Below are 27,273 nucleotides of genomic sequence, written 5' to 3'. Positions count from 1 at the left end.
CTATAACAACAAATACTAAAAACAGAATAAAAATAAAGATTTGAATGGGGCTCCCATACAACAAACGTGATTTTTGACCAAAGTTAAGCATCGTCGGGAGTGGTCAGTACTAGGATGGGTGACCGTTTCTTTTTTTGCTTTTTTTTTGTTTTTTTTTGCATTATGGTACGGAACCCTTCGTGCGCGAGTCCGACTCGCACTTGCCCGGTTTTTAACTAAATCAAAGATGTAGACCATCCCAAATTTTTCATACCTTCAAAAGATGATTTTGGTTATAAGATCTATCCTATGTCCTGTTCCGGGACGCAAACTATTTCTATACCAAATTTCAATGAAATCGGTTCAGCGGTTAAGCGTCAAGAGGAGTTTAAAAAAAACCGACCAAGTGCGAGTCGGACTCGCGTATTAAGGGTTCCGTACATTAAGTCCGACCCGCGCTTGACTGCACATTTCTAATAGGTTTTCCTGTCATCTATAGGTAAAGAACTATTTTGTGTATTTAGACAGACAGACATACAGCCGCACGAGTGATCCTATAAGGATTCCGTTTTTTGCTTTTGAGGTACGGAACCCTAAAAAGATTTTTTTTTATTTTGTGGAATGGTGTCAATGTGATACCTTAAATGGATTCAGCAATCCAGATTTATACGAAAACGATACCATACACGGCCTAGCACCTTCACTGATGTAGATATATCAAGATAAAATTGAGAGCCCTAAATAAACTTTCAAGAGCGGATATCTCAAAAACTATTCAACATATCGAAAAAAATTACTGAATAAACTTGACACAAATTAAATTAACTTTCATTTTGTATAAGTGGCCATGTCGCTAAGATGCATAGTTTCCGAGATATAATCGAAAAACCGGAAAATGGGCCTTCAAAGCCCCCTCTCTTCCCCCCGCTCAAGGGCTACGGCCGGGGACTTTTGATATGTTCACTGTTTTATTTCAATAATACACTTTATAGTTATAAGAGTAACTGTTTATTAAAAACTTCTGAGTGTAACACAGGACCACAGATAGCATAGTGTACTTAACCACAGATACACAACACCTCCCCTACCAGTCTAGCAGCTGCCTAGGTCTTACCTCACGACCGCTTCTAGTCTGGTAATATTTTGGTACAGGTTCATTATCTCTTACATTATTATCATTAAAGTTATTTAACAAATCACTATTCATTTTATTGTTACCATTTTTTCCTACATCCTTAGTATTAGTTTTATCATCTATATGAACATCATCATCATCATCAATAAAAGGTGACCCATCGCTGAAGTTTCTGCTTAGAGATGTAACATTGGTGAAAGACTTTTTAAGATGATGAGTACTGCGTCTAAAAGGTCTGGATGAACTGTCTTTAGTGATCCAATATGATCTTGGTTCTTTACACTTACCCAGTATAATTCCTTTTTTCCAGTAGTCATCATTTTTTGTTTTGTACACAATATGGTCTCCCTTTTGAAATACAGTTTCATTTTTCTTAACATGTCTGTCATGAATACTTTTAGTAATTGATTGCCTTAACTTTAACAACTTATAAATTTCTTTAACAACCTTTGGTTCCAATGCTTGTCCATTAGTGGGAACATTGGTTCTGATACATCTACTGTTTAGTATTTGTGACGGAGAGTATTTCAGTCCAGACAACGGAGTGTTATTATAACTCATAATAAAGTCTCGGTAGTCTGCTCTATCCTCTGAAGCTTTTTTTAGTAAGTTTTTTGCAATATTAACAGCTTTTTCTGCCATTCCATTGCTTCTAGGATAATGCGGACTACTGGTTATTATTGTAATATCTTTAGACTTATAATAGCTAATACATTCCTGAGATTTAAATGGATTGTTATCCGCAATGATTTCTACTGGATATCCAAATCTTGTAAACACTTCTTGCATGGCATCAATTACAGATTTCGAGGTTTTATTAGTAAGAGGCCTAACTTCTAGCCAATGAGAAAAATAATCAACAATGACTAAGTATGATTTACCTGCAAACTCTAAAATGTCTGTGCCTACTTTGTAATATCTATATTTTGGAATTTTATGAGGTAATAATGGCTCATGTGAATTAGATGAACTGAACTTTTCACAAGTTCGGCACTTCTCAATAAACTCTTTGATATCCAATGCTTGTTTTGGCCAGTAGAAAAGTTGCCTGGCTTTCTGAATAGACTTGCTAATACCACTGTGACCTTCATGTACACATTTAAGTACATACTGTATTAAACTCTCTGGTACAATTATTTTATTATCAAGAAAGATGAGGCCCGATTCAACATAAATTTTATCTCTGAGTTTAAAATATGGAAGGCATTTTTTTGACAGTTTTTTCTCATCTGGCCATCCGTCATAGTAGTATTTATATATTTCTTTAAGAGTTAAGTCGCGACTTGTTTCCAGTTTAAATTGAGCCTTTCTTTCCTCACTCATAGGTAAATGAACAGATACAGAATGTACCATTTCTAACATCTGAGGATCATTATCGGTTATTTTTAAACTGTTTCTTGACAACATATCAGCAAAATGTATTTCTTTGCCTGGCACATATTTAAGTTCTAAACTATAGTTTAAGAGCTTCAGACAAAGTCTTCTTAAACGTGGTGATCCTACTTTACTAATTGGTTTAGACATTATTGCAAGTAGAGGCTTATGGTCAGTTTGAACTACAACATGTGATCCATAAATATATTTATGGAACTTTTGAGTTGTGAAATATATTGACAATAATTCTTTTTCAGTCTGGCTGTAATTCAACTCGCAATCATTCATAGTTCTTGAAACACATGCTACAAGGTTTAACACATTATTTGGTCCTTGTTGAAACAGACAGCCACCGACTCCATTTTGAGAAGCGTCACATTGCAAAATTATCTGTTTTTGTGGGTTGAATGGACACAAAGCAGGAGCTTGAGATATTTTATTTTTTAGTCCTTTAAAAACTCTGGCATGCAATGGTAACCACTGAAATTCAATGTCTTTTCTAAGTAATTTACATAATGGTGCCATTAACTCAGCCATTTCAGGAACATAGCGTCTAACATAGTTGAAAGAACCAATTATTTGTTGTAATTGATCTTTATTTGTTGGTTCTTTTAATTTAATTAGTGACTCAACTCTTGCTTTGTCTACACTCATACCCGTTCCATTAAATATTTGGCCTACATACTTGACCTCAGATTGTTTATATTGTAGTTTATCTTTATTGAAGACTGCTCTAATTTCCCTGGCCTTGGCCAAAACTTTACTCACAGCTTCATTATGAATTTCCTCTGTCTCGCCCATTATTAAAATATCATCAAACCAAGTTATAACGTTTGGTATATCTCCAAAGTAGCCTTCAATTTGGTCCTGGAAAAGATCAGGTGAATTAGATAAGCCATATGGAAGTACTAAGTACCTAAAAACTCCAAAGGGTGTTGAAAAACAACATTTCCATGATGACTCATCTGTCAAAGGTATACAATGGAATGCTTCTGACAAATCAAATACACTGAACACTTTTTTGCCTTGCAACTTAGCAGCTATTTCTTCAACTGTCAGTAGAGTTTTTGGCTTCCTAACAATACTTTTATTGAGGTCTGAAGGATCTAAGCACAATCTTATTTTCTTATTTGGTTTCTCTACTATAACAAGTCTATTAATACAAGCAAGACTATCAATATCATCTACTTTAGCTATAGCACCCCTTTCCATTAATCTGTTCAATTCTATTTTTAAAGGTTCATACAATGTATAAGGAATTCTTGGTGCTGGATGACAGATCTGTTCATGGTCAACGGTAGGTATTGCACATTTTTTTGGAAACTTACCATGACCCTGGAAAACATCTATATTTTCTTTTATAAAGTCCTCTTTTAGAGTCCCATCTTCAGCTTCATCAACACTGTAAATTCGCTTTACTAGTTTTAAAGCTTCACAACCTGGCAGTCCTAATATCATTGACTTGCAATCTAAAACTCTGAAGTCTTCATAACACTCTCGTTCCCTGTATTTGCAATGGAGACGGATCTTTCCAATGGCTTTGACTTTTGTACCATCAAACGCTTCTAAGGTACTTGTTGGTCTGAGCGCCTCACTAGATTTAAGTTCTTTGAAGATTTTTGTTGGCATGATACTTACTTCTGCGCCAGTATCAATTTTACAATATGTGCTCTTTCCATTGATGTTAATAAAGTCCATCCATTTATTTTTCCCTTTACTAGTAAGTGCACCACAAAATAAAGTGTCATCACCATCAGACTCCTCTGAATCTTCTTGAGTTGAATTAATTTTCTTGACTTTACAGCTGACTGCAAGGTGATTCAATTTTCCACATCTGGTGCATTTTTTCCCAAAGGCAGGACATTCTCGCAGCCCATGTTGAGTTTGACATCTCCTACATTGAAATAAGTATTTCTTCTGTACTTGATTTCTTTCTTTTGATTTCTTGACTACATCAATTTCTATTGTCGGGTTCATCTCCTGCACCTGTTGTTTGCTCATTTCTGAAGTGCGACAGTAGTTGGCTGCCTTTTCAAGTGTAAGGTTATCTAGTTTCAGCAAAGATTCTTGTACTGTTTTGTCTGATACTCCTTGCACTATTTTGTCCCTCAACAATTGATCCTCTATTGAATCTTTGTTTTGTTTATAGTTGCATGTTAAAATTAACTGTTTACATTCCGTAAAGAAATTGTCGAAACTTTCTCCTTCTAGTTGTTTCCTATTGTTAAACTTGAAACGTTCGAACACTTCATTTACACGCGGGCTGACATATTTTGTAATTGCGTTCATTACCGAGTCGTAATTATCTTTTTCACTCTCGGAAAGTTGTAGCGACGTTATGACTATTCTGGCGGCTTCCATTCCTAACATATTTCTCAAGAGGGCCAATTTTATCTTGTCTGCGGCATTATCTTGCCCTGAACCGACCAAGTAGTCCTCAAAACAGAGACGCCATAGCCGCCATTCTGTTGCCGCATTTGCAGCTCGCAAATCAAAGTTTGGTGGCAGCTTGATGGAATGCTCCATCTTTAACAGCTTATAGAACTTTAGCACGTGGTTAACAATATATTTCTACTTTTTTACAGACTGCGCCATGTTTTATTTCAATAATACACTTTATAGTTATAAGAGTAACTGTTTATTAAAAACTTCTGAGTGTAACACAGGACCACAGATAGCATAGTGTACTTAACCACAGATACACAACATTCACCTCCTAACTTGTCCAAACCAAGTTACAGAGTCAAAAATTGTGTTCCGAGCATTTCCCTCTACAACTTTTTTGAGCATTCGTTGGCTGACCTAAGTAGCTTATTGCATTTCTTTAAAAACTTTTCTGTAAAAGGTTGACGGGTGTTGGGTGTTTATATGGTTTTGGACGATTATTATCATTTGCATCGCCCATGATGACTTACTAGAATTACTTACGAGCACACGAGATACTAATAGTAGTTTGACAAACCTTGGTTTTCAAGAGGTATTTTATATTGACATTTGCTGTCACAAATTTGCTGTCAGATTTAGTCGCAAACCGCACGCAAAGTGCACACAAATGTGTCGACACCTTGTTACGGAAAAGTGTACACACGGCGACGACACTTTGTTTCGAAACAATTCTAGACACATTGTGTGGACTCTGTTACGACACATCTGACATTTAGTTACCACTTTGATGATTCTGCGACTGGAATGGTTATATGGGTTGTTTAAGTAACTTACTTATAGAGTCTGTGCGGAAAGAGAAGAGTCGTGGCAGAAACGGGAACTAACATTTTAAATTTTATATGGCAATTAAACAACTGTACCGCTATTCGGAACCTAATAATAATATTGAGAGTGGCAACACTGTTGTCGGTCGTATTGTCCTTTTCTAGCATATACGTCCCTCTCTCTCCCACACTCCCACCACAGCAGTTTGCTTTTTGGCGGTTGTCGCAAAAACAAATTTCCAACTCATTGGCTTGCTGTTTTTCCATCTGGAAGGTCATGAAGCTAAACTGCTGGTGAGTTTTTGAATTTGTACCCCAGTTTAGCTGACTATATTGAAAAACAGTTTCTAACGGCTTTTGCCGTTCGAAATAAATATTTAAATTTAGTGTCCGTTAAACTATCTAGCAAATAAAAACGATCCGGAATAGTAATGTGTAAGTTTTCAAAGGCTGCCTGCGCGCACCGTGGCTATGCTAATGAAAATACTAAAACACATAATGTTAGAAAACACATCGAGCTGGTAAAGCGTGCACTTGTCACCATTAGAATTTAATTAATATTATACCTACATTAAGTCTCTTCTGAGTCTTATTACTTATTACTTTAAATCTTTGTGTGTCTATAATAACGGTTGAAATTAGGTATAACACTTAACTAAATGGTGATGTGTGGAGGCATACCCTTCAGTTTTCAAGTGATTTGTGTTTTCGAATACGAAAGGATCGGATAGTTAATACGTGTTACGTAGAACCTACGTATTAAGGTAGAAGCTTATAGACGTGTAGGGTTTATCTGTCCAAGTATCTATCAGCAACTTGTCGGTTTATCCCGTTCCGGGTTAAATATAATATTGCAAAATATATTTTTTTTTTGGTAATATACTTGCTGATAAATAACGTGTACCCGCTTAGGAGTCGACGAAGCCCCGCTTCGCGGGGCTTCTATTTCCGCTCTGAGGGACACAAGGTAACGAACAAACCTACATCGCAAGCATTGCATTTATTTTTGTGGAAAGTGAGTACTTCGGCAGTACGTAAACTTAAGTCTGACTAGATAAAGAGAGAGATTAGCATGGCTCTGCGCAAGAATGACATGGAAATCCTTAAGTATTTCACTCCTTATCTACCAATTTATATCTCTCCAACTAGATCTTTGATTAAAAAAAAAAAAAAAAAAATGGTTAAAATGTAGGTAGATAGGTATCTCTTTAAAAAAATAACAGGTACTAACAGCTTAAAAGAACTCTTGCATGTAGTTGCTATATGTGCTTGTATTATTTTGGATTTGAATAACTTGATTATTCATTCTATATGTAACTATAGGTACATACAAGACGGTCAATCTTTAAGCCTACCTACCTACCTACATAAATAGTACCTACACTTGTAAACGTTTTAAATAAAATCGGAAGCCTGTGACTTGAAAGGGCATTAACGATATGGGAATGTTTAGATTGATTCATTGACGAAGACGCATGGTTTGCTTCATAATTTCAAATTATATTCGCTAACTGTAGAGTTAAAGTTTAGTTATGGCAAATCTCGTCACCGTGAATGACACTTTCTAAAAGTGCCTATTAAAGTAAATCCTTTCCCATTGTCGAGCGAAGAACTCTCAACTAAGGGAATATTACCCATAAACTTCATTTGAATGATATTCTTAAGCTATGTCTGTTATGGTTCCACCTGCGTAAGGTGTGCCTAAGAGAATCTTTTATTCAGGCACAAACTAACGTCAAGTTATTTGTGATGAAACCAATATGTTGTGTACCTATTTAAGCCTGCGCAAGGCTGCCATGTTTCCACCTGCGTAAGGTGTGCCAAAGAATCTTTGATTCATTCACAAACTGATATCAAGTTATTGATGATGATATTACAACCTATAAATATAAGCCTGCGCAAGGCATGTCAGAAATTAAATGATATGGTCATAACACAGGCGAGCGAGTAGGCCACAATCATAAAAATATAACAAAGATGAATATGTAAATACATCCTTTTGGACAAAGGACAAGTGAAAAGGGTTCTAACAAAATAATGTTCTGGGTAAAAATCAGTCGAAATAGGCTTCGTTATTCGAGGTTTCATTTTTGTTTACCAATCTATTTTAAGGGTCCCGGACACCCTATTGGCTAAACCCAAAATTGGACTAATTAACATTTCTAAAATTATAATATAATAGGTATAAAATAACCTAAGATTCCAGGCCTATCTCGACTCATTTTTATTTTAAAGATGAAAAAATCTTTGCACCCTAATATAAAATTGTGGTCTGGAGACGCTAAGCCTCATAACGTGGGTGGCATGGATAATACTAAGAGATTTAGTCACCTAAATTCGACCATAAGCCCAGGCAGAATATTGATATTTAGAATAAGGTGTGGTCAATCCTCCAAGGTCCAGATAATCTGTGGACTCTAATTAAATCAGGCTCACTTAAGCTCACGACACAACATAGCTTACGGTTCAATTCTGAAATAAGCTATGTTTAATATCACTCATGGTGTGAAAATAAAATTACAAGAGCACAAACAGCCTGCTCAAGGTGTACAAAGGGTTCCGTTTAGCGGCCCTATGAATATCTAAAAACCTTTGAAGTCTATGCCTGCTATGACAGACTCGAAATTAATATAAATTATATTTGCCTCGAGAGCACTAGTCTTTCAGTTAACATTTTTACGAGTACCTACCTATGTAGGTACACGACATAACCAAGGTTACCTATTTAATTATTATATCCCTGACTGGCATGGTATAGGAAAATTGTCATGTGCTGCACAAGCATGTTGGAAATAAAAATATACAAAACTGACCAAACTGGGCGTTTATGAATGCTTTATTTTACACCCTTATGTCTGCCTTGTGAACCTTGAGGATTCGAATCACCTTGATCGTAAGTGCTCCTATGCACAGATTAAGTTTATTTTAAACTACCCATGCACTAATCTCAAGGGCACGTGCTTCTATGCACGGACCAAATATTGTTATCACATAATTCACTTATCATTATTCGTCATAGTTTGATACTATACGTTTAACAAATGTACCCACCGTAGAATGTAATGTACCCAGTCATAAGGTTTTTAATAAACAGTGACTTAATGGTTTACACGAACGATTCTAGTATAACTTCTGGGCGGTCACGTCTAGGGCATGACCCTCTAGTTCTCAATTTATACAAAATTATAGCATTGCGATACTGTTTGCTTTGCACAATGTGAAACAGCAGCAAGCCTTGCGAAAAGGCGAAGCTATTTTGAAAGGCGAGTACTTTTCAAAAATACATTGTAATATATATAAATATGTTTTTGTCGTGGAACAAGTACACCCAAACAAATGCAGTCATTTATTATAATATGTTAGCAAAACTCTGCAAAAGAGTTATATAGTCTGTCTGTACAGTGTAACTTGAAGGCATCAATGCACATGAATCTCTTGAAACATGGTGGATCAATTAATTTACACCCCGTCTGTGTCTTGCTCCTATTACCAAATCCACAAGTTAAGGACCTCAACCTATATATAGGTACCCTTCTTGCTCGAGACCTGTAAAAAATGTACACAATAATTTCATGCAGTCAAGTGTCGGAAAACTAGGTCCACACACTTAGCGATATCGTGAATATATATCCAAGAACTCTGTATATTGCCTCCCAGGAGGCGGGATGTTATTAGACTAACCTATAGTAGGTAGTAGGCCAGAGATATAGTATACAAAAGTACACTGGCCCAAATTAAGTAATATTATATTTCAGAATATAAAATAATTTACAATCTTGCTATTATTGAAATATAAACAAGTAACAATTATCCTTAGTTCATAAGGAGGATAAGTATACCTAAATATCTAATAGATTCGACAAAGTGTTGATTCTAGCATTGGATAAAATAGCTCCCTCTTAAAGGGCCTCTGCGCTGTTGGCTTTGGGGCCACAGGCGCCCGGCAAATGGTAATAGGGAACCCCCTGGTTTCCCACAGCAAATAATGTAAAATCACGAAATAAGCACATAAATTTGTATTTCGGTTAAAAGCACCTATGCGATGAGCTAGGGTTTCGAATTAAGTATCTGATTCCTTATAATTTACACACTGAATAGAGAAAACTGAATATTCAGAATTAAGCAATGTCTATGAATAGTTTACAGAAAATTAGCCACTTTAGCGGTCAGAACCAATAAAGTTTTAAGGCTTATGTCTACCAGTAGGCACCAGATAAAGTAAACCACTACGAAACTACTCTTACTACATATATACAAATTTTTGAGTAAAATTAAAGTTATGATAGCTAAACATGAATTTAATTAGAATGACTCTGCAAATATTATTGATAAAGTTCTGTAGCAATTCTACACAAGAACACCACAAAGCGTCATAACTAGTGCCACAGCGCAGTGAACACATGAGTGTTGTGGCTTAAGCTCTCATAGTAACCTTCACACTTTTAAGCAAGGTTTATTTATGTACACTGACTTGCGTTCTCGTTAGTAAAGCGTTTAAAAGGGTTAAATGCATTTTATAGCTATAACTATATATAAGTATATGGCTTACAGTCATTAAATAAATTTAGTGATTCCCTATGACATTTCAATAAGTACCTAATTTTATTAACTCTGTTTGTGGTGATAGTGATATAACGAATAATTAAAATATTCGTCTACTTAATCCCGAGGGATTCTGGAAATAAGAAATGTCCTGTCCTTGTTATATTCCTGCAACTGCTTACTTTACTATTATAGATAATTATTATCAAATTTGATAATAATTGCGACTTATAAATAAAAACTACTCTAGTACTTTATTATTTTTATCTTTTCATACTTGAATTACATTACTCCTTATAACAGATGTGTATGCTCCTTGAAGAGTAGACTGACTTATCACATCTTCTTTTACCTAGTTTTCACATACATTTAAGTAATTAAGTATAGCACCCTTGTGGTGACTCACTTATTCTTTTTGAACATTTATAAGTACATTAAGTACGTATATAAAATGTTAAGTTAGTATCATAATATAATGGAATATCAAATTGTATGCTTTACTAAATACCTCTCTCCTCACAGGTGTTGAAATAAAGGGTGTACTGCATAATTAATTAAACACTCATAATATAATAATATTACATATACATAATAAGTACATGTATAATCACATTGGCTTGGCGTCTTCCCACCACCAGGCGATAACAAACACGTCTCAATATTATTATTAGGTTCCGAATAGCGGTACAGTTGTTTAATAACAGCGTTTTACACAAAAATAAAACGCTAATTAAATAACTTACCCTATTCGGAACCTAAAGTTTTAATCCTGCCTGGTGTAAATATGTATAATTTTGAGACAATGAGTTGGAAATTTGTTTTTGCGACAACCGCCAAAAAGCAAACTGCTGTGGTGGGAGTGTGGGAGAGAGAGGGACGTATATGCTAGAAAAGGACAATACGACCGACAACAGTGTTGCCACTCTCAATATTATTATTAGGTTCCGAATAGGGTAAGTTATTTAATTAGCGTTTTATTTTTGTGTAAAACGCTGTTATCAAACCTTTGACACCTGTCTTGTAAAAAGTAAACAAACTTCTGTCAATGTATATTTTTATTAACAAAAACCGCAAGTTTTATGTATAAAATATTTTCAAAACACGATAAAACCGTACATAAAACCACAAGGAAAATTATATTTAACATTGTTCGGTTTTGTCAGCGGGAAGAAAACGGCTAAAAGCCGACTATCGACTTACAAAAAGTCGCGGAACGTGTTTTCGCTATTCGCGGGTATTGATGTTGGATTTAATATTAAATAATTACCTACTTAATAAGCCCCCTAAGTAACTTGTCTCCGGTACATAATCGGTAAGCATATTCATTCAAAATATATTAATTTTCATAAATATGCAGGTCATTCATGATCTTTAAAATAACTGACAAATAGTCTTGATACTTGCCATTTTATGCATATTTGTATGTAATTTCTTTTCCAGGATTGTGTAAAAGTACCTACGGTATCTCGAATAAAAGACCGCTAAGTAGGTGATATGCAAGAATTCGTAATCTACGTGCCGGGTTCAAGCACATCCAGTTAAGATGAAGATAGTTCTATGAGTGTCCCTGGTTGTTTTGAAGCTAGCTTAAACATAAGTGACATTGAATATTTTAATTCAGACTTCGATTACAAAGAATAAAACGTTTTCTAATAAAATATTTCTTTATTTGTAAGTTCGTTTACTAGGTTCTGAATAAAACTTTTTCTAATAAAATATTTCTTTATTTGTAGGTTCTGTTAGTTACGAAATTATATTTCATATTTAGCAGTGACTTTTCGGCGAAGTAAAATATCGTGAGATGAGAGAACCGGACATATCCCAATAAGGCCTACCTACTTAGGCACTATTTTTATTCATATTCATATTTATTATTAATAATGTACACATACATTACAAGTCAAGTTTACAATGGGTGAAATATATCCCAGATAAAATTACAGTTCTATTGCCCAATTTCTACCCGATCTACCCGGTTTTAATAACTGTTGGACTGCACAGATTAGGCAGTACATAAATGAGACTCGTATCTTGTTTGGTACTAAAATTACAGTTGTATTGGGCAGATTCTTAAATAGTTTTAGCAGTTTTGTCAATCGCAGTGACTTTTTAGTATCTGAGATATAAAAACAAGTGTGTTTTAAAAAGAAAACTAGTGCCTGCGCTAAATCAGAGGATTGAGTTGACGAGCCGACACCACCACCAGGCTCCGTTTAGTAAGCCGTGGTAAAAAACCGGAACAAAAGGGATTCAAGTATCATGACCTTTAGTGTCGTACTATAATCACGTGACCAGTGTTGTCAGCATAGCAAAAACCATAAAATAGCACTGGCGCGCCCTCAAATCCCACGACTCTTCTCTTTCCGCACAGACTCTAGTGCGTTTTTTTAGCATTAGAAAAAGTCTACGCGTGGCGAGATGGCGTTAATAATAATATTTAACAAGTTAACACATATCAGTGAAAGAATAAGGATCAAAGTCATAATGGTGTTCTAACAGTTTTATTCTTCTGTCGAAAGATGGCAGTAAATGTAATCTGGCTACATAATAAAATTTTCCCTGATAGTAACTCTCTATATACTCTATTCTGTTTGGTCAACATGGAAGACTGACCTTAGCGGCGTGAAGCCCTGTCTCAGCATTTCAGCAGTGACATCTATGTTCGGAGACTGTGGAAACGGCATCACCAGGTCCATGATGGATTTCCAGTTCTGCGCCCACATGTTGCCTGGAAGACATTACATTTAATCACATAAACTCACGTTCAGGTATATTTCAAAAAGTCAACGTTATTTTGTATCTTGCCACATCAATCTCGTAACTATAATCGAGGAGTGTCATCAGGAGATTGCGTTGACGGTGACGGACCGGCGCAGACGTCAACGCAAGCTCCTGATGACACTCCTCGGTAAAGAGTGAAACATGAATTTCAGACTTTATTCACACAATGGCGGTGGCTTTTTATCAAGCATTGTTGGATTTTCGACTTTAAGCCTTGGTCGTTAAATCGAATTTAGCGTGCGGACAGATTCAAGCGCTTTTTTAACGCGTGTTGAAAAAGCGAATGGGGCGTCTAAAAGTCGTAGACGTCACGTCTTGTAAGTACAACCAATTTAATATTTGCTAGACGTTTTTTTACCTTCTGTAGAAGATAGAGAGGCAATAGAGAGTACTCTCTTCAGGCGGGTGTTATGCCTGGGGACCGAAGTCCGCTGAGAGTTGTTCGGAAGTTATATATATAGCAACTGACATTATAACTCCGTAAGCGCGATTTAGGTCTCAAGCCCCCTCCAGACTATGCGCGTGAATCGCGGGCGAAGCCGCGAACGCAAGTGTGGCGTCGATTTCGCAGATTGTTCACGCCTTCGCGCCTTGTTCTCCGTTTTTTGTCGGTATTTCGGCCCGCGTCAAAGGAGACGCGAAGCGCGAACTTGCAAGACTCCACATTACACAATATTTTGGCTCCTCTGAGGCAAGATAAAATAGATAAATACTAATTCTATTATGATTATATTATATTAAGCAACTATATTTTACGGTTTTACAATAAAACAAAATGGGAAAACAGCTAAATCACGTATGATGCCATAGATAACTAACAGTTAAACTCGATCAGCTGATGCTTTTCCGCCATATTGCTGCAAACCAAACTGCGAAATCGCCGTGAAGTGTGCGAGTGTGGAGTCATACGTCAACTTCGCGATATGTTCGCTCCGCGACGTCGCGCCGCGATTCACGCACGTAGTCTGGAGGGGGCTTCATACTAATTGCGTTCTAGACGTAGTATCTTCTTAGTATAGTTTGTGCGTTCTAGCTCCCTAACGCCATCTGTTAGATTATTATGGCACGACGTTGGCAGTGACAGCTAGAGGAGACGCCACAGTTCAATATTTTGGTACTATTATAATTCCGTACACGGCGGGAAGAAGTTGATAACTCGAGATATTCTACCGAAGGAATTTGAACTTAAAATAAAATTACATAAGGTTCAATTTTCTTCTGTTTTTCCCCGCGAGATATCAACTTCTTCCCGGAATTTACCTAGTAGATGTGAAGGTATGGGCCCATCAGAGCGTACTGTGGTCTCCCCATATCTCTGCACCAGTCGCCTGCGCACGTATGTGAACAGCTGCTTGTACAGTGGCGCCACCTGTAATGTATATTAGTTAAGGATACATTTGTGTCTATGCTCAAAATCCGGAATTTTTCTAACTTTTAGAATCACAACACTAATTTATTCACGATTTTTACACGTTATTAAATTGTACAACGGGACTTGATTAAGTCCCGTGAAGGTTATAAACACGGGACTTGATTAAGTCCCGTGTTTATAACCTTCTCCGAGCTCCGAGACCACGGGGACAACACCGTCCTCGAAACGTCATAGGTAAATCTTAAAACTTAAATACGCGATTAAGTCCCGTTGTACAATTTTAGAATCACGTTCGGAAAAAAAAATGGTTGTCTGTAAAGTCAAAACATATTTCAAGGTAGAAAATAATGCTATTTTGACCTGATAACGTCTTATAAATCGATGAACACCGGTAGCATGCACGAAAAAGTGTCACGTTGTGGACAGATCTCCATGGTAACGTTCCGTAATGTAATGCAATGGTAATGTTTTGTTATGACGTTATCACGTAAAAATATAATGATGGAAAAGAGCAGCCGAATCCCCTGATGGTAAGCAATTACCATTGCTCATAGGCACCTTGCGTCACCGGAGGGGTTGCAAGTACGTAGCTAGCCTTTGAGATGGGAGTACGCTCATCTTGAAGGTTTCAATGTCGCATCAATATGGAATATTACGCAAAACTCTGCGTAGGGGGCGCCCTACTACTATCTATCACAATCTGGGGGTCTACCGCGATACAAGAGCATCGAAATTTCGTTATCTAATCTCTCTATCACTCTTGCATATTCGAGCGATAAAGAGGTAGGTTTCCCGGTAGGCCCTTGTTAACAAACCGCCTTGATGCATCAATGTCCTATTTTATTTGGTCCTGGGTTCGAATCCCAGTAAGGGCATTTATTTGTGTGATGAACACTAATATTTGTTCCTGAGTCACGGGTGTTTTCTATGTATACATATAAGTATGTATTTATCTATATAAGTATGTGTGTCGTCGCCTAGCACCCATAGTACAAGCTTTGCTTAGTTTGGGGCTAGGTTGATCTGTGTAAGATGTCCTCAATATTTATTTATTTATTTATTATTTATTTATTGTCTGTGAAAACTTGTTAAAAACAGTTTAAGGCACAGTATGTATAAGTTACTATATGGTTTACTAGATACCTTAGTGCTGCACTCTGGCGGCAGAACATTGCAGTAATACCCCCTATTGAGAAGTAGGTAAGTATACCTGATTGTATGTTTCTTCTACGCTCGCTCTGAAAGACGGATCGTCGTAGGCTGCTCTCATCTGCTCACCGGCATCTCTGTATCCTGAAAAATAAATTTAGTTTGTCAAAAGACTGTCTCATTTCAATCATAGACAGAGAATCATACTATCTTTGTCTTACACTAGTACTAGCACCTAAAAGAAAAGGATGAGTACCTATAGTTTTCCTTTCCTGGTTCTTACTGACTGACTAATTGGTTTGACCAACTATAACTTTATCTTTTATAAGATGGCCGTTGTTTGGTCCTATGCCACGTCAAAGAGAAACATTTCGCCTCACTTAATATCTCTGGTATAATAGTTCAATATTTCGATTCTGAATGGTTTTGTACTAAAATGAGAGTTAAGCCCCCTCCAGACTATGTGCGTGAATCGCGGCGCGACGTCGCGGAGCGAACATATCGCGAAGTTGACGTAAGACTCCACACTCGCACACTTCACGGCGATTTCGCAGTTTGGTTTGCGGCAATATGGCGGAAAAGCATCAGCTGATCGAGTTTAACTGTTAGTTATCTATGGCATCATACGTGATTTAGTTGTTTTTCCATTTTGTTTTATTGTAAAACCGTAAAATATAGCTGGTTAATATAATATAATTCATATTTATCTTGCCACAGAGGAGCCAAAATATTGTGTAATGTGGAGTCTTGCAAGTTCGCGCTTCGCGTCTCCTTTGACGCGGGCCGAAATACCGACAAAAAACGGAGAACAAGGTGTGGCGTGAATAATCTGCGAAATCGACGCCACACTTGCGTTCGCGGCTTCGCCCGCGATTCACGCGCATAGTCTGGAGGGGGCTTTTGGACTTTTGGTATGCTCTGGTTTCCTCGGAAAACGGTGCCGTCATATAGCGGCCGTCATGTAGCGGACGCAAAAAGACGGCCGTCTTTACGGTGTCGATATGTGGAAAGTTCCACGGCGTCATAACACACCGTCAGCCACCAAGGTCAAACGATACGTATCCTGACAAGAAAATGGACGACAATTTACTTGGAGGATGAACTATCTACGGTGTCAATCACCGCTCTCTGGGAAACCGCGCCATTTCGTTTACATAGGCAACGTTCGACTTACGTCATTCTACGCTGTATTACGTTACGGCAGTGGGGAGACACTCCTGACTTCGGTCGAACTCGGCTCCTTTCGGGTCGGCATTGCTCCGAGCAATTATTAGGGTTAACACCACTTGACTTCCTTGTGCGTGCACGACCACAGATAAGATAATCACTTGAATTTTGACAACCCTAAATAGCCGAAAGGGATAGTGCCATATAGCATGATTCGATTATATGACGGCACCGCTTTCCGAGGAAACCAGAGCTCTAAATCGGGAAAATTGGGTTACGAGACGGAGATAAAAGGAGATGCAAAGCAGAGCGTGTTAGAGATACCTGTAGCTACCGCAGCCTGGTTAGCCAACTGCACGTATCTCATGAACCGGTTCTTCAGCTTCGGTCCGGTTTTGTCCCGGAAGCTCCTCCACACGTACAGCAGTTCCGACTCGATCCGGGAATGCGCCAGGATCCGGGATATCTCAGGGTCCAACTGCATGTCGCAGTAGGACGGGGTCTCTTCGTAGTACGGTTGGGTGTATGGGGATGTCATTTGATCCTGGAAGCCATGGAAAAATATAAGAATGAGTGGTAACTCCATACCTCTCCATTCTGCCATAGAGTAAGTAACACAAGAGTGCTCACTCCATACATCAGTTTTGGTCCCAGAAATATTAGTATTTCACCGACCGGAAACTCTAATCTCAACAACATAAGACTTTCCGGTCGGTGCAACATCTACTGTCACTTGACAGTACTACTACTACTTAAAGTACTGATAATTCCGCTACTCGATGCTATAGTCCGTTTTTTTTAGCATTAGAAAGAACTTCGCAGAAGTTCGCTTGTGGTTCTAAATCTGGCACTTTTAGCGGTAATCATTTGAAGTAAATTATATGTATTGACCATGCTACATTAGATAATTCAATAATTATTAACAATTAACGAGCCTGATAAAAACTGTACGCTTGCTTCTGCGGAGTTCGCGGAGGAAATATAGTAATATTTCTCTATGATTCTGCGTGGAAATAATATAAAACACCAAAATATAAAATACAAGTTAGTTAGGCCTTTTTAAAATAGAAATACCCAATAGGTTCTCCAAGATCCCATCATTAGATCCCTATCTAATAATAATTTAACTAGCCGTACCTATTCGATCAATAGGGACAGGCGCATTAGAGGGTCGCCATCTCGTGGCCTGAATCGGAGACATATGTGCACATGTACATTGCCAAAGCAACTGCTACCATCTACCGTTCTCGTCGGTACGTTTCCTTGTGCATAGTAAGTTCTGCCATCTTGTGGGCTACATCGGAAGCGTAAACGACACATTTACGCCTCGCGCCAAATATCTGACGGCTGCTATCCTATGCTGCCCTCTATGGTTCATGCACGGGCACAGAATAAATAATAGTACTAGGTACAGAAGACTCACTCTCTAACAAAACGCGTCTGTCACAATCAGTACAGATATGGCCGCTAGGTGGCGACAGCGCCACGCGCGGCTTATGGCAAACCCCAAAATTGGGGTCGAACGGATGTACTTTTAGTTACCTGTAGCAAAGCGACGAAATCGCGAAGTGTGCCACGCCTGGCTGAGGGCCTATCCCAAAGATTAGAGAATCTGGTCTTTCATCATGAAGTCTGGTAAATATAATATACCTGATATCCTGTGCTTGGGTACTGTATCCTCGGCACGTGGGGGTCATAAGGTTTCTGGCCGTAAGGACAGATCTTGGCTGAGTTGTATATCTCCTTCATCTCCGCGATTAGCTGTTGAATCTGGAACAGATATTATAAATTCAATATGAAGTATGATGAACACTCACTCACTGAAAACATCGTGAGGAAACCGGACTAATCCCAATAATGCCTATTTTCCCCTCTGGGTTGGAAGGTCAGATGGCAGTCGCTTTCGTAAAAACTAGTGCCTACGTCAAATCATGGGATTAGTTGTCAAGCGGACCCCAGGCTCTCATGAGCCGTGGCAAAATGCCGGGACAACGCAAAGAAGAGGAAGCTTTAGACCGTCAAGGTTACCTGCAGCAAACTTATCATCAGGTAGGGCAGCTCTGCCACTCTGTACTATCTTGCTCAACTGTCGTCTGCCCTGAGCATCTGGCAGTCGACTGCCATCGAAGGCAGCCTTTCGAACTTGGAGCTGATGATGGCCAACTCTTCGAGCATTCGCCGCTGGTTCATTGCCAGTATCCCATGGCCATTGGGGCGGAAAGGTTCTCAAGTGGCGACCACGTACCGGAAGGCGCAGCGTGGGTAGACCCCCCACAAGGTGGAATGATGACCTAGTAAAGGTCGCGAGAGTAGGCTGGATACGGGTGGCGCAAGACAGGTCATTGTGGCACTCTTTGCGGGAGGCCTATGTCCAGCAGTGGACGTCCTCTGGATGATATGATGATGATAAGTGAAGAGGTCAATGCCCAAATCCTCTGAGAGCCCGATAATGTAGGTATAGGCTGGACTGGAAATGACGAGACAATCTGCTTACCTCTGCAAACTTATCATCAGGTAGCTCAGCTCTGCTACTCTGCACTATCTTGCTCAACTGCATCCTGCCCTGAGCATCTGGCAGCCGACTGCCATCGAAGACTGCAGCCTTTCGTCATGACAGCCTTTCGAACTTGGAGCTGATGATGGCCAACTCTTCGAGCATCTGCCGCCGGTTTATCGCCATTATCTGATGGCCATTGGTGTGGAAAGGTTCTCGAGTGGCGACCACATACCGGAAGGCGCAGCGTGGGTAGACCCCTCACAAGGTGGAATGATGACCTGGTAAAGGTTGCGGGAGTCGGCTGGATGCGGGTGGCGCAAAACCGGTCATTGTGGCACTCTTTGGGGGAGCCCTATGTCCAGCAGTGGACGTCCTCTGGGTGATATGATGATGATAAGTGAAGAGGTCAATGGCCAAATCCTCTGAGAGCCCGATAATGTAGGTATAGGCTGGACTGGAAATGACGAGACAATCTGCTTACCTCTGCAAACTTATCATCAGGTAGCGCTGCTCTGCTACTCTGTACTATCTTACTCAACTGCCTCCTGCCCTGAGCATCTGGCAGCCGACTGCCATCGAAGACTGCAGCCTTCCTCCATGACAGCCGTTCGAACTTGGAGCTGATTGCCAACTCTTCGAGCATCCGCCGCCGGTTCATCTCCGTGATGTTGGTGACGAACTTCCATTGGGATATCGTTACTCTGAAATATAAAAAGTTTTTAATTAATTTTATTTTTGTCATCTTGGCTAAACATGCAGCTCGGGAAGACTCCTTTTAATATTTTTGACGGACCTCTTAAAGACTGTTTCTTCAATCCAAGTTGTATACTCCAAAATCAGGCAATTTTATCTATCCGGTATCCGGCCGGATATTAAAATAATGACAGGATAAGCCGGATCCCGGATAGTAACCAAATATCCGGTGCATCTCTAGTTGTTACCTGTAGCACATCCCTGACGCTTCTCGGTCGTATTCTCTTAGAAACTGCTGGGCCTCTGCCGCATTGCTGTTTGATCCCTGGAACAGAATTGTATTTGCTTTATTTTTAACACAATCTTCCTTGTTGTCCCGGCATTTTGCCACGGCTCATGGGAGCCTGGGGTCCGCTTGGCAAATAATCCCCAAAATTGGTGTCGACACTAGTTTTTACGAAAGCGACTGCCATCTGACCTTTCAACCCAGAGGGTATACTAGGCCTTATGGGGATTTGATGGTTTCCTCACGCTGTTTTCCTATACCTAAAAGCGACTGGTGAATATCAAATGATATTTCGTACATATGTTCCGAAAAACTAATTGGTGCGACCCGCGACCTCTGGATTGTAAGTCGTACGCTCTTACCGCTAGGCCACCATTCAAATATCATTCTGATTCATATTCATTTATTTTCATTTACGTTCAAGATTTCAAGTTACGTTCGAATTGGCCTGTTAGCAGGCGTGGCTCACTCCGCGATTTCGTCGCTTTGCTACAGGTAGCTAAAAGTACATCCGTTCGACCCCAATTTTGGGGTTTGCCATAAGCCGCGCGTGGCGCTGTCGCCACCTAGCGGCCATATCTGCCGGCCTAGCCAAGGTTACAATCGCTATCGCTTCGACAACGAAAAGCATTATGTCTCTCTATCACTCTTCCATATTAGTGTGACAGTGACAGTTGCGTTTCGATCGCTACGGAGCGTAAGCGATTGGCATCTTGGCTACGCGGCCTGTGCTGATCGTGACAGCCGCGTTTTGTTAGAGACTGAGTCTTCTGTACCTAGTACTATTATTTATTCTGTGCTGTTAGTCTCAAACAACAATGTAAAACGTGATGAAAGTGTGAAATGCGTTTAATAAGCGCCGGAGCATAACTAATAAAGACAATAATTGTTTCTCATCCTGTATGCAAATCTATGACAGATTCAGACACAAGACACAAACCGGCCAAGTGCTTGTCGGACCATGCATATTTATTTAATAGTAGGTACGTATACTCCGTCCGCGCTGTCCCTGCGGTGCGGAGGTATCCATAACGGATTTTCCTCCCAATAAAAAATAAAAATAAAAAAGGTACGTATAGGTACTATACTTTTTTTAAAGCGCTGCTGGCCTAGCGGTAAGAGCGTGCGACTTGCAATCCGGAGATTGCGGGTTCAAGCCCCGGCTCTTACCAATGAGTTTTTCGGAACTTATGTACGAAATATCATTCATAAATTACGTCATCTATTTTTGACCCCCCCTCCCTAAAATCATGCTTCAAATAACCCCGTTTCCTCCTACGTCATGCTACCATCATCCGATGTCCAGACCCCCCCCCCCCCCTAATTAAAAATGACGTAATTTATGAATAGCCCCTAATAAGTACCACAAATTTGTCCTAAATATGAAAATTAATTTAGGCAAGTTTCCTGTTATAACGACCCTGTTCTTCACCGCACTTTTTATACATAGTAAGTATGTCAGTAGCTCTAAAAAAACAATGTCGGACGTCACACTTGCTCATTTAAGTCGTTTTCAGTCACGCTATGATCTTAAATGACAGGAAGCGAATTAAAGAAATGACGCCTTTATTATAACGTAATTGAGCTGACGACCTTGCTGACATGATTTGTAGGACAAAATGGATCTGGGACAAACCATCATCATCTCAGCCATAAGACGTCCACTGCTGAACATAGGCCTTGCCATAATCGCCACGCTTGGCAGGCGGGTTGGCGATCGCAGTCGAGTACACCGAATTTGAGAGACGCTGCTGCCCGTCCACCGGTGGTCTTGGACGTGGTTTAAGGATATACCCGGGTCCCGGACGTAGTTTAAGGACATACCCGGGTCCGGGGGACAAACCATCAGTACCGTAAAATGGGGTGAGTAGGGATTGTGAGGAGAGTCGGATTATGAATGGGGAGAGAAGGAATGACACCGGGGTGAGATGGTATGACACCGGGGTGAGATGGTTTTTAAAGGCTACCTAGTTATATAATGTATTCCTATTACAAATGGAGCTATGATAAAATTCATAATAAAAAAAATCGATTCAACGTTTCAAAATTACCTTTTGTATGAAATCTCTTACTTTGTATGAAATTTCTTACTACGAGGGACTACGGTGTGAGGAGGTATTTTGTGTTTATCGTTAAAGTTATGAAATGGAACTACGTAAAATCATAAAAAACATTTAAACATTTTAATAAAATTAAGTTTGCATAAAATGTAAAAATAAAATGTTATCGAGGTTTGAATGTCAGTTTTGTCCCTACTCACCCCATTTTACGGTACACCTTAAAAACAAAGTCCCTCGCCGCGTCTGTCTGTTTGTGTGTATGTATGTTCGCGATAATAAATCAAAAACTACTGAACGGATTTTCATGCGGTTTTCACCTGTCGATAGAGTGGTTCTTGAGGAAGGTTTAAAATGTATCATTTGTTAACCCGTGGGAGCCGGAATGGGTCGCTAGTGATAAAATAAAAAGCATATATTTTGGCATTTCATATAGGTATATAACCGCTATATGACGATATTTTGTTTTCACACTAATAGCGTAATAGCCTTAGAAGTCTTTAATAATTAAGTGTGTCCCAGCCATTATGTATAAATTAATATTTCGTATTAAATTTATACTCTGTCAAGCCATTTCCGTAAGTAGAAAAAAGCGGCAAATTTAAAAAATATAGGCACAAAGGGTTGTCTCATAGAAAATTAGAAATTCCCGCCTCTTTCTACAGACTACAGACAGTTGTTTAACAGACTATATTACAAACTTTTACTTAACTTGCATTGTATGTACCTGTGTAACTACATAATTATGTATGTTTGTATGGGTCAAATTTTGCGAGTTACCTAAATTTGACCCACTTCCCGGATCGAGATCCGGGAAGTGGGTCAGCTTCATCGGAATGAAGCTGAAAATTTGCAGACGTGTGTAAGTCGGGTTACAATGCAATATTATGTACCATCGAGCTGATCTGATGATGGAAACAAACAGGAGATGGTCATAGGAACTCTGTGATAATAACAACGCAACCTAATTGTGTTTGGGATTTTTAGAATGAAAAGTAAAGGCAGCGATAAAAGCTTGTACCGTAAAATGGGGTGAGTAGGGTAAAAACTGAAATTCAAACCTCGATAATATTTTATTTTTACATATGGATACTGAATGGTGTATATAATAAGTGTTCCGGACGTTTGTATTTTATTTTGGGTAGTTCCATTTCATAACTTTGACGATGAAGAGCAAAACCCACCTCACCCCGTAGTGCCTCGTATTTGGGGTGAGAGGGGTTTTCATACAAAGGTAATTTTGGAAGATTGTTGGATCCATTTTTTTATTAAGCGTATTACTATAGCTCCATTTTAAATTGGAATACATTATTTTTGTAGCAGTAGCCTTAAAATCCCTTCTCACCCCCCTCTCAAACCTTCTCTCCCCATTCATAACCCACCTCTCCCCGTGAAACCTACTCACCCCGTATTACGGTACCAAAATTTAATTTTTTTGCCAAAAACATATTTTTCTCCAATATGCTCGGAAATGTTCACCTTACTGTAGCAAAAATAGTACGGGAAGTTCTTCGTTAATGTCAAACTCTAACTAAAAAACATCAAACTATCGCTGTCCTGTTCTAGCGGACGGGAAGTAAAAAAAACACTACAGTAATAACTTATTACTGTAGTGTTTTTTACTTTTTAATAATAAAAAACGCAAACAGCCAATTATTATTGCCGCGAGCCGCTTCTACACGACCCGATCAGCTATCATTTCACGTGTATGATCGTGCGAATACTGCTTAATAAAATCAAAGATTATTTTTATATTTTTTTAAAATCTCATCCGTGTTCATAAAGCTTACATAGTTTGTCAAAGGACTTTCTCATTTCAACATAGACAAACAAACTATATTGCGCAATTATATTGAATGGTACTGAATGGCAGTATAAGTTTGTGCCTTTAACTTTTAAAAATTAATTAAAGAGGGAAATTGTTTTTGACATTTTGGATGTGAAGGTTTGATTTGAGTGATGCTTGATGCTTAAATAATAATTATTTTAGCTTATTTCCTCGCATGTTTGGAGAAAAGCACTATATATGCCTCGGCAGGAATAGCAATTCGTGGATTCGTCTTCTTTGTCGGACTCCGCTTCGCGTCGTCCGACAAAATCGAAACTCATCCACGAATTGCCCTTTCCCGGCCTCTGCAATAATGTACTATTACAGTAAAATAAATATGAAGACATGTCGTGACCGTGCAAGGTTGTACATATTTAATTCAGCCACGCAATTTGGCAAGTCGGTCAACATACTTCTATCCACCTGTATGTGCTTCGCTGCTCCACCAACATAAGTCTGGTCCCTAGCTGCGTAGAGATATTCGGGTCAAACAGATCACTCTGTGTTATGTCTTTCCTGTAGACAAGAGTTAAGGGCTATAAAGGTTAATTTTCTTATTTAACCCTTATCCACTATGATAAAATCACTACTTACATGCCCACAAGCTGTTAACTATTGCCCACGGGAGAGAAAACTAGTGTGTTCGCGCGAACTGTCCATTTTTCTCTCCTGTGGGCAATTAGTTAACAGTTAAGTAATGATTTTATCATAGTTCTCCAAATAAAAGGAGGATCTTTTCAAGTGCATAAGGGTTAAATAAGAAAATTAACCTTTATAGCCCTTAACTCTTGTGTATGTCTACAGAAAAGACATAACACAGTGATCTGTTTGACCCATTCATAAAACTTTACGGGCCCGATTTAGTTAAATTATTATGTTTTATATTCCTTTCTTACAAATACATAAGTCAAAATGACAGATGAAGACTAACGTATTAGCTAATCGAGGTTTGTAGCGCGTGTATGAATCCGCAGTGGGCTAGCGTGGGGACTATAGCCCAAACCCTCTTGTGCTTGAGAGGAGGCCTGTGCCCAGCAGTGGGACGTATATAGGCTAAATTATTATGAATAAGAACGTTTTCACATTGTCCGATCCGATCTCGGAAGGAAGTAAAATCAGGGGTACGAAACTCCTGAGATCGGCCAAACTCAGCTCCGCTCGGCTCAGCATTACTCCGAGCAATTATTAGGGTTGGCATCACTTGACTTCCTTTTGCGTGCACGACCACAGATAAGATAATCACTTGAATTTTGGCAACCCTAAATAGCCGAAAGGGATAGTGCCATATATTAGAAAGGGATAGCAAGATTCGACCCTGAACCGCTGTCAAACTTCGGTTTTGTAGGAAGTTTCCTTTCTGTACGATAGTACTATTATTTATTCTGTGGTAAAATGTAGGTAAGATATTGTGTTTCTATGGATTTATTTATGCATTTAATAAATCATTAATAATTAAAGACGATAAATAACGCAAAAAGGCGGTCTTAATGCCAATGGCACTCTACTGCAGCTGTTTTTGTTATAGGCGCCTTCCGACATCCGATATCGGAAAGGCGCTTCCGATAAATTCAGCCATGTCGGAGCCCCCCGTCTGCTGTCAGACCGATAATATTTGTTTGTGTGCGTGTTTGTAGGCATAATGCTTGTTGTAGTGTGTGTGACCGCGCCCCCGCGGCCTAGCTCTGACTACGCGGATGTAGGATCCCACATCCGATATCGGTGAGGACAATTAGAAAAAGCTCTAAAGGGACCCACAAAATAAAATTATTAGTAGTAGTAGTTAGCCATTTGTAATATAAAATTTGGGGCCCACAAATGACCAGTTCGCCGGACGATGTCAGATATCAGCCTGTCAGTTGTTCGGAGCTGTCAAATTTTGCGTTTAACCACAAAATAAATATAGTACTATCGTACAGAAGAAAACTTCCTACAAAACCGAAGTTTGACAGCGGTTCAGGGTCGAATGTTGCTATCCCTTTCTAATGTATGGCACTATCCCTTTCGGCTGTTTAGGGTTGTCAAAATTCAAATGACTATCTTATCTGTGGTCGTGCACGCAAAAGGAAGTCAAGTGGTGCCAACCTTAATAATTGCTCGGAGCAATGCTGAGCTGAACGGAGCCGAGTTCGACCGGTCAGGAGTGTCTCCCCACTGCTGTCAGTTGTTCGGAGCTGTCAAATTTTGCGTTTAACTGACAGGGTGATACCGTCCGGCGGACTGTTAATCAGTGGGCCCCTTAAGAGGGGTAGAGTTCAAGTAAGACTGGTCAATGTTTTGTGGATGTATGATGTATGGCCGTACACCGTGAAGGTTGAAAACAGTGTCGTGTGACATTTAGTGGGTACAGTACCGTGACTTAAATCGTTATTGTTATTATAAGAGGCCATGCTACCTTTTGGCGAAGAATATTAAGTAGGTACAGTCAGCGTCAAATATAGTAGTAGTAGTAGCAAAATATGTACTTTATTGTCAAATATATTATACCGGGTGTGGCCTGTAATACGAGCAAAAAATTTAACTGTAGGCTGTACTCCTCATATTGACCAACATTGGTTCAGCGACTTTTAAAAATAACTTATAGTTTGATTCTTAATACACTTTAAAGTTAATACTAAGACGCAATGTATTGCGAATTTTGTTATGTTAAAAGCGTAACAAGTAACGTCAAACACAATGAAGTCAGCGTACATTGAATGAAATATTTATTTTGTATCATTTTTTTTACAGCCTTTAGTTTAATTTATTGCTCCTGTTACAGGAAGCACCCTGTATAGGGTGACAAAAAAAATAATTACATTCCCGTTGGCAGTGAGGCTTTGGGATTATACTGAGCAACCTTTACTATGATAATACTATTAGTTATTCTGTGCTTTTACTATGGGACCAACCCCGAAAACACGAAAGAAATTGGCTGTTTCATACGTTTTGGTTTATTTTCTATTGGAGGCTAATTTTTTACGCGATTTCGGGGTGGTCCCATAGTAAAAGTTGCTTAGTATAATCCAGTACAATCCCAAAACCTCCCTGGCACCGGGAATGCACTTGTTTTTTGGCCACCCTGTAATTATATTTAGTACGGTGTGGCGAACTATTTGGCCACTTTGTCTACTACAATATATTTGACGCTGTACTTGAACATATAGAAAAACGGACCAAGAGCATGTCGTGCCATGCTCCGTCATAGCAGAGATGGGCATTAATCGA

General features: G+C 39.1%; 2 protein-coding genes across 3 annotated transcripts in view; both read right to left on the bottom strand.

Annotated features, from left to right (window-relative positions):
* The window catches only part of LOC134677014 (angiotensin-converting enzyme-like), a 41,332-nt gene that overhangs the window by 12,341 nt on the left and 1,718 nt on the right, over nt 1-27,273 (bottom strand). The window contains exons 2-8 of one of the 2 annotated variants that reach the window (XM_063535425.1): nt 20,147-20,223; nt 19,687-19,906; nt 18,359-18,478; nt 17,033-17,252; nt 15,603-15,685; nt 14,281-14,389; nt 12,853-12,967 (exon numbers count right to left, since the gene is read on the bottom strand). In XM_063535425.1, coding sequence (XP_063391495.1) covers nt 12,853-12,967; nt 14,281-14,389; nt 15,603-15,685; nt 17,033-17,252; nt 18,359-18,478; nt 19,687-19,906; nt 20,147-20,223 — 944 coding nt within the window. Of the gene's footprint in view, nt 1-12,852; nt 12,968-14,280; nt 14,390-15,602; nt 15,686-17,032; nt 17,253-18,358; nt 18,479-19,202; nt 19,363-19,686; nt 19,907-20,146; nt 20,224-27,273 lie in introns of those variants that run through there. The other variant, XM_063535424.1, reaches the window with a different exon arrangement.
* LOC134677054 (uncharacterized) lies at nt 971-5,159 on the bottom strand. Its single transcript, XM_063535489.1, has 2 exons — nt 3,817-5,159; nt 971-3,355 (listed from the first exon to the last, which is right to left on the bottom strand). The coding sequence occupies exons 1-2, from the start codon at nt 5,012-5,014 to the stop codon at nt 3,345-3,347; spliced, it is 1,209 nt and encodes a 402-aa protein (XP_063391559.1). The 5' UTR covers nt 5,015-5,159; the 3' UTR covers nt 971-3,344.

This window comes from Cydia fagiglandana, chromosome 25 (assembly GCF_963556715.1).
Source record: "Cydia fagiglandana chromosome 25, ilCydFagi1.1, whole genome shotgun sequence".
Classification (NCBI taxonomy): domain Eukaryota; kingdom Metazoa; phylum Arthropoda; class Insecta; order Lepidoptera; family Tortricidae; genus Cydia; species Cydia fagiglandana.
This window is presented reverse-complemented; position numbering and strand designations above follow the sequence as displayed.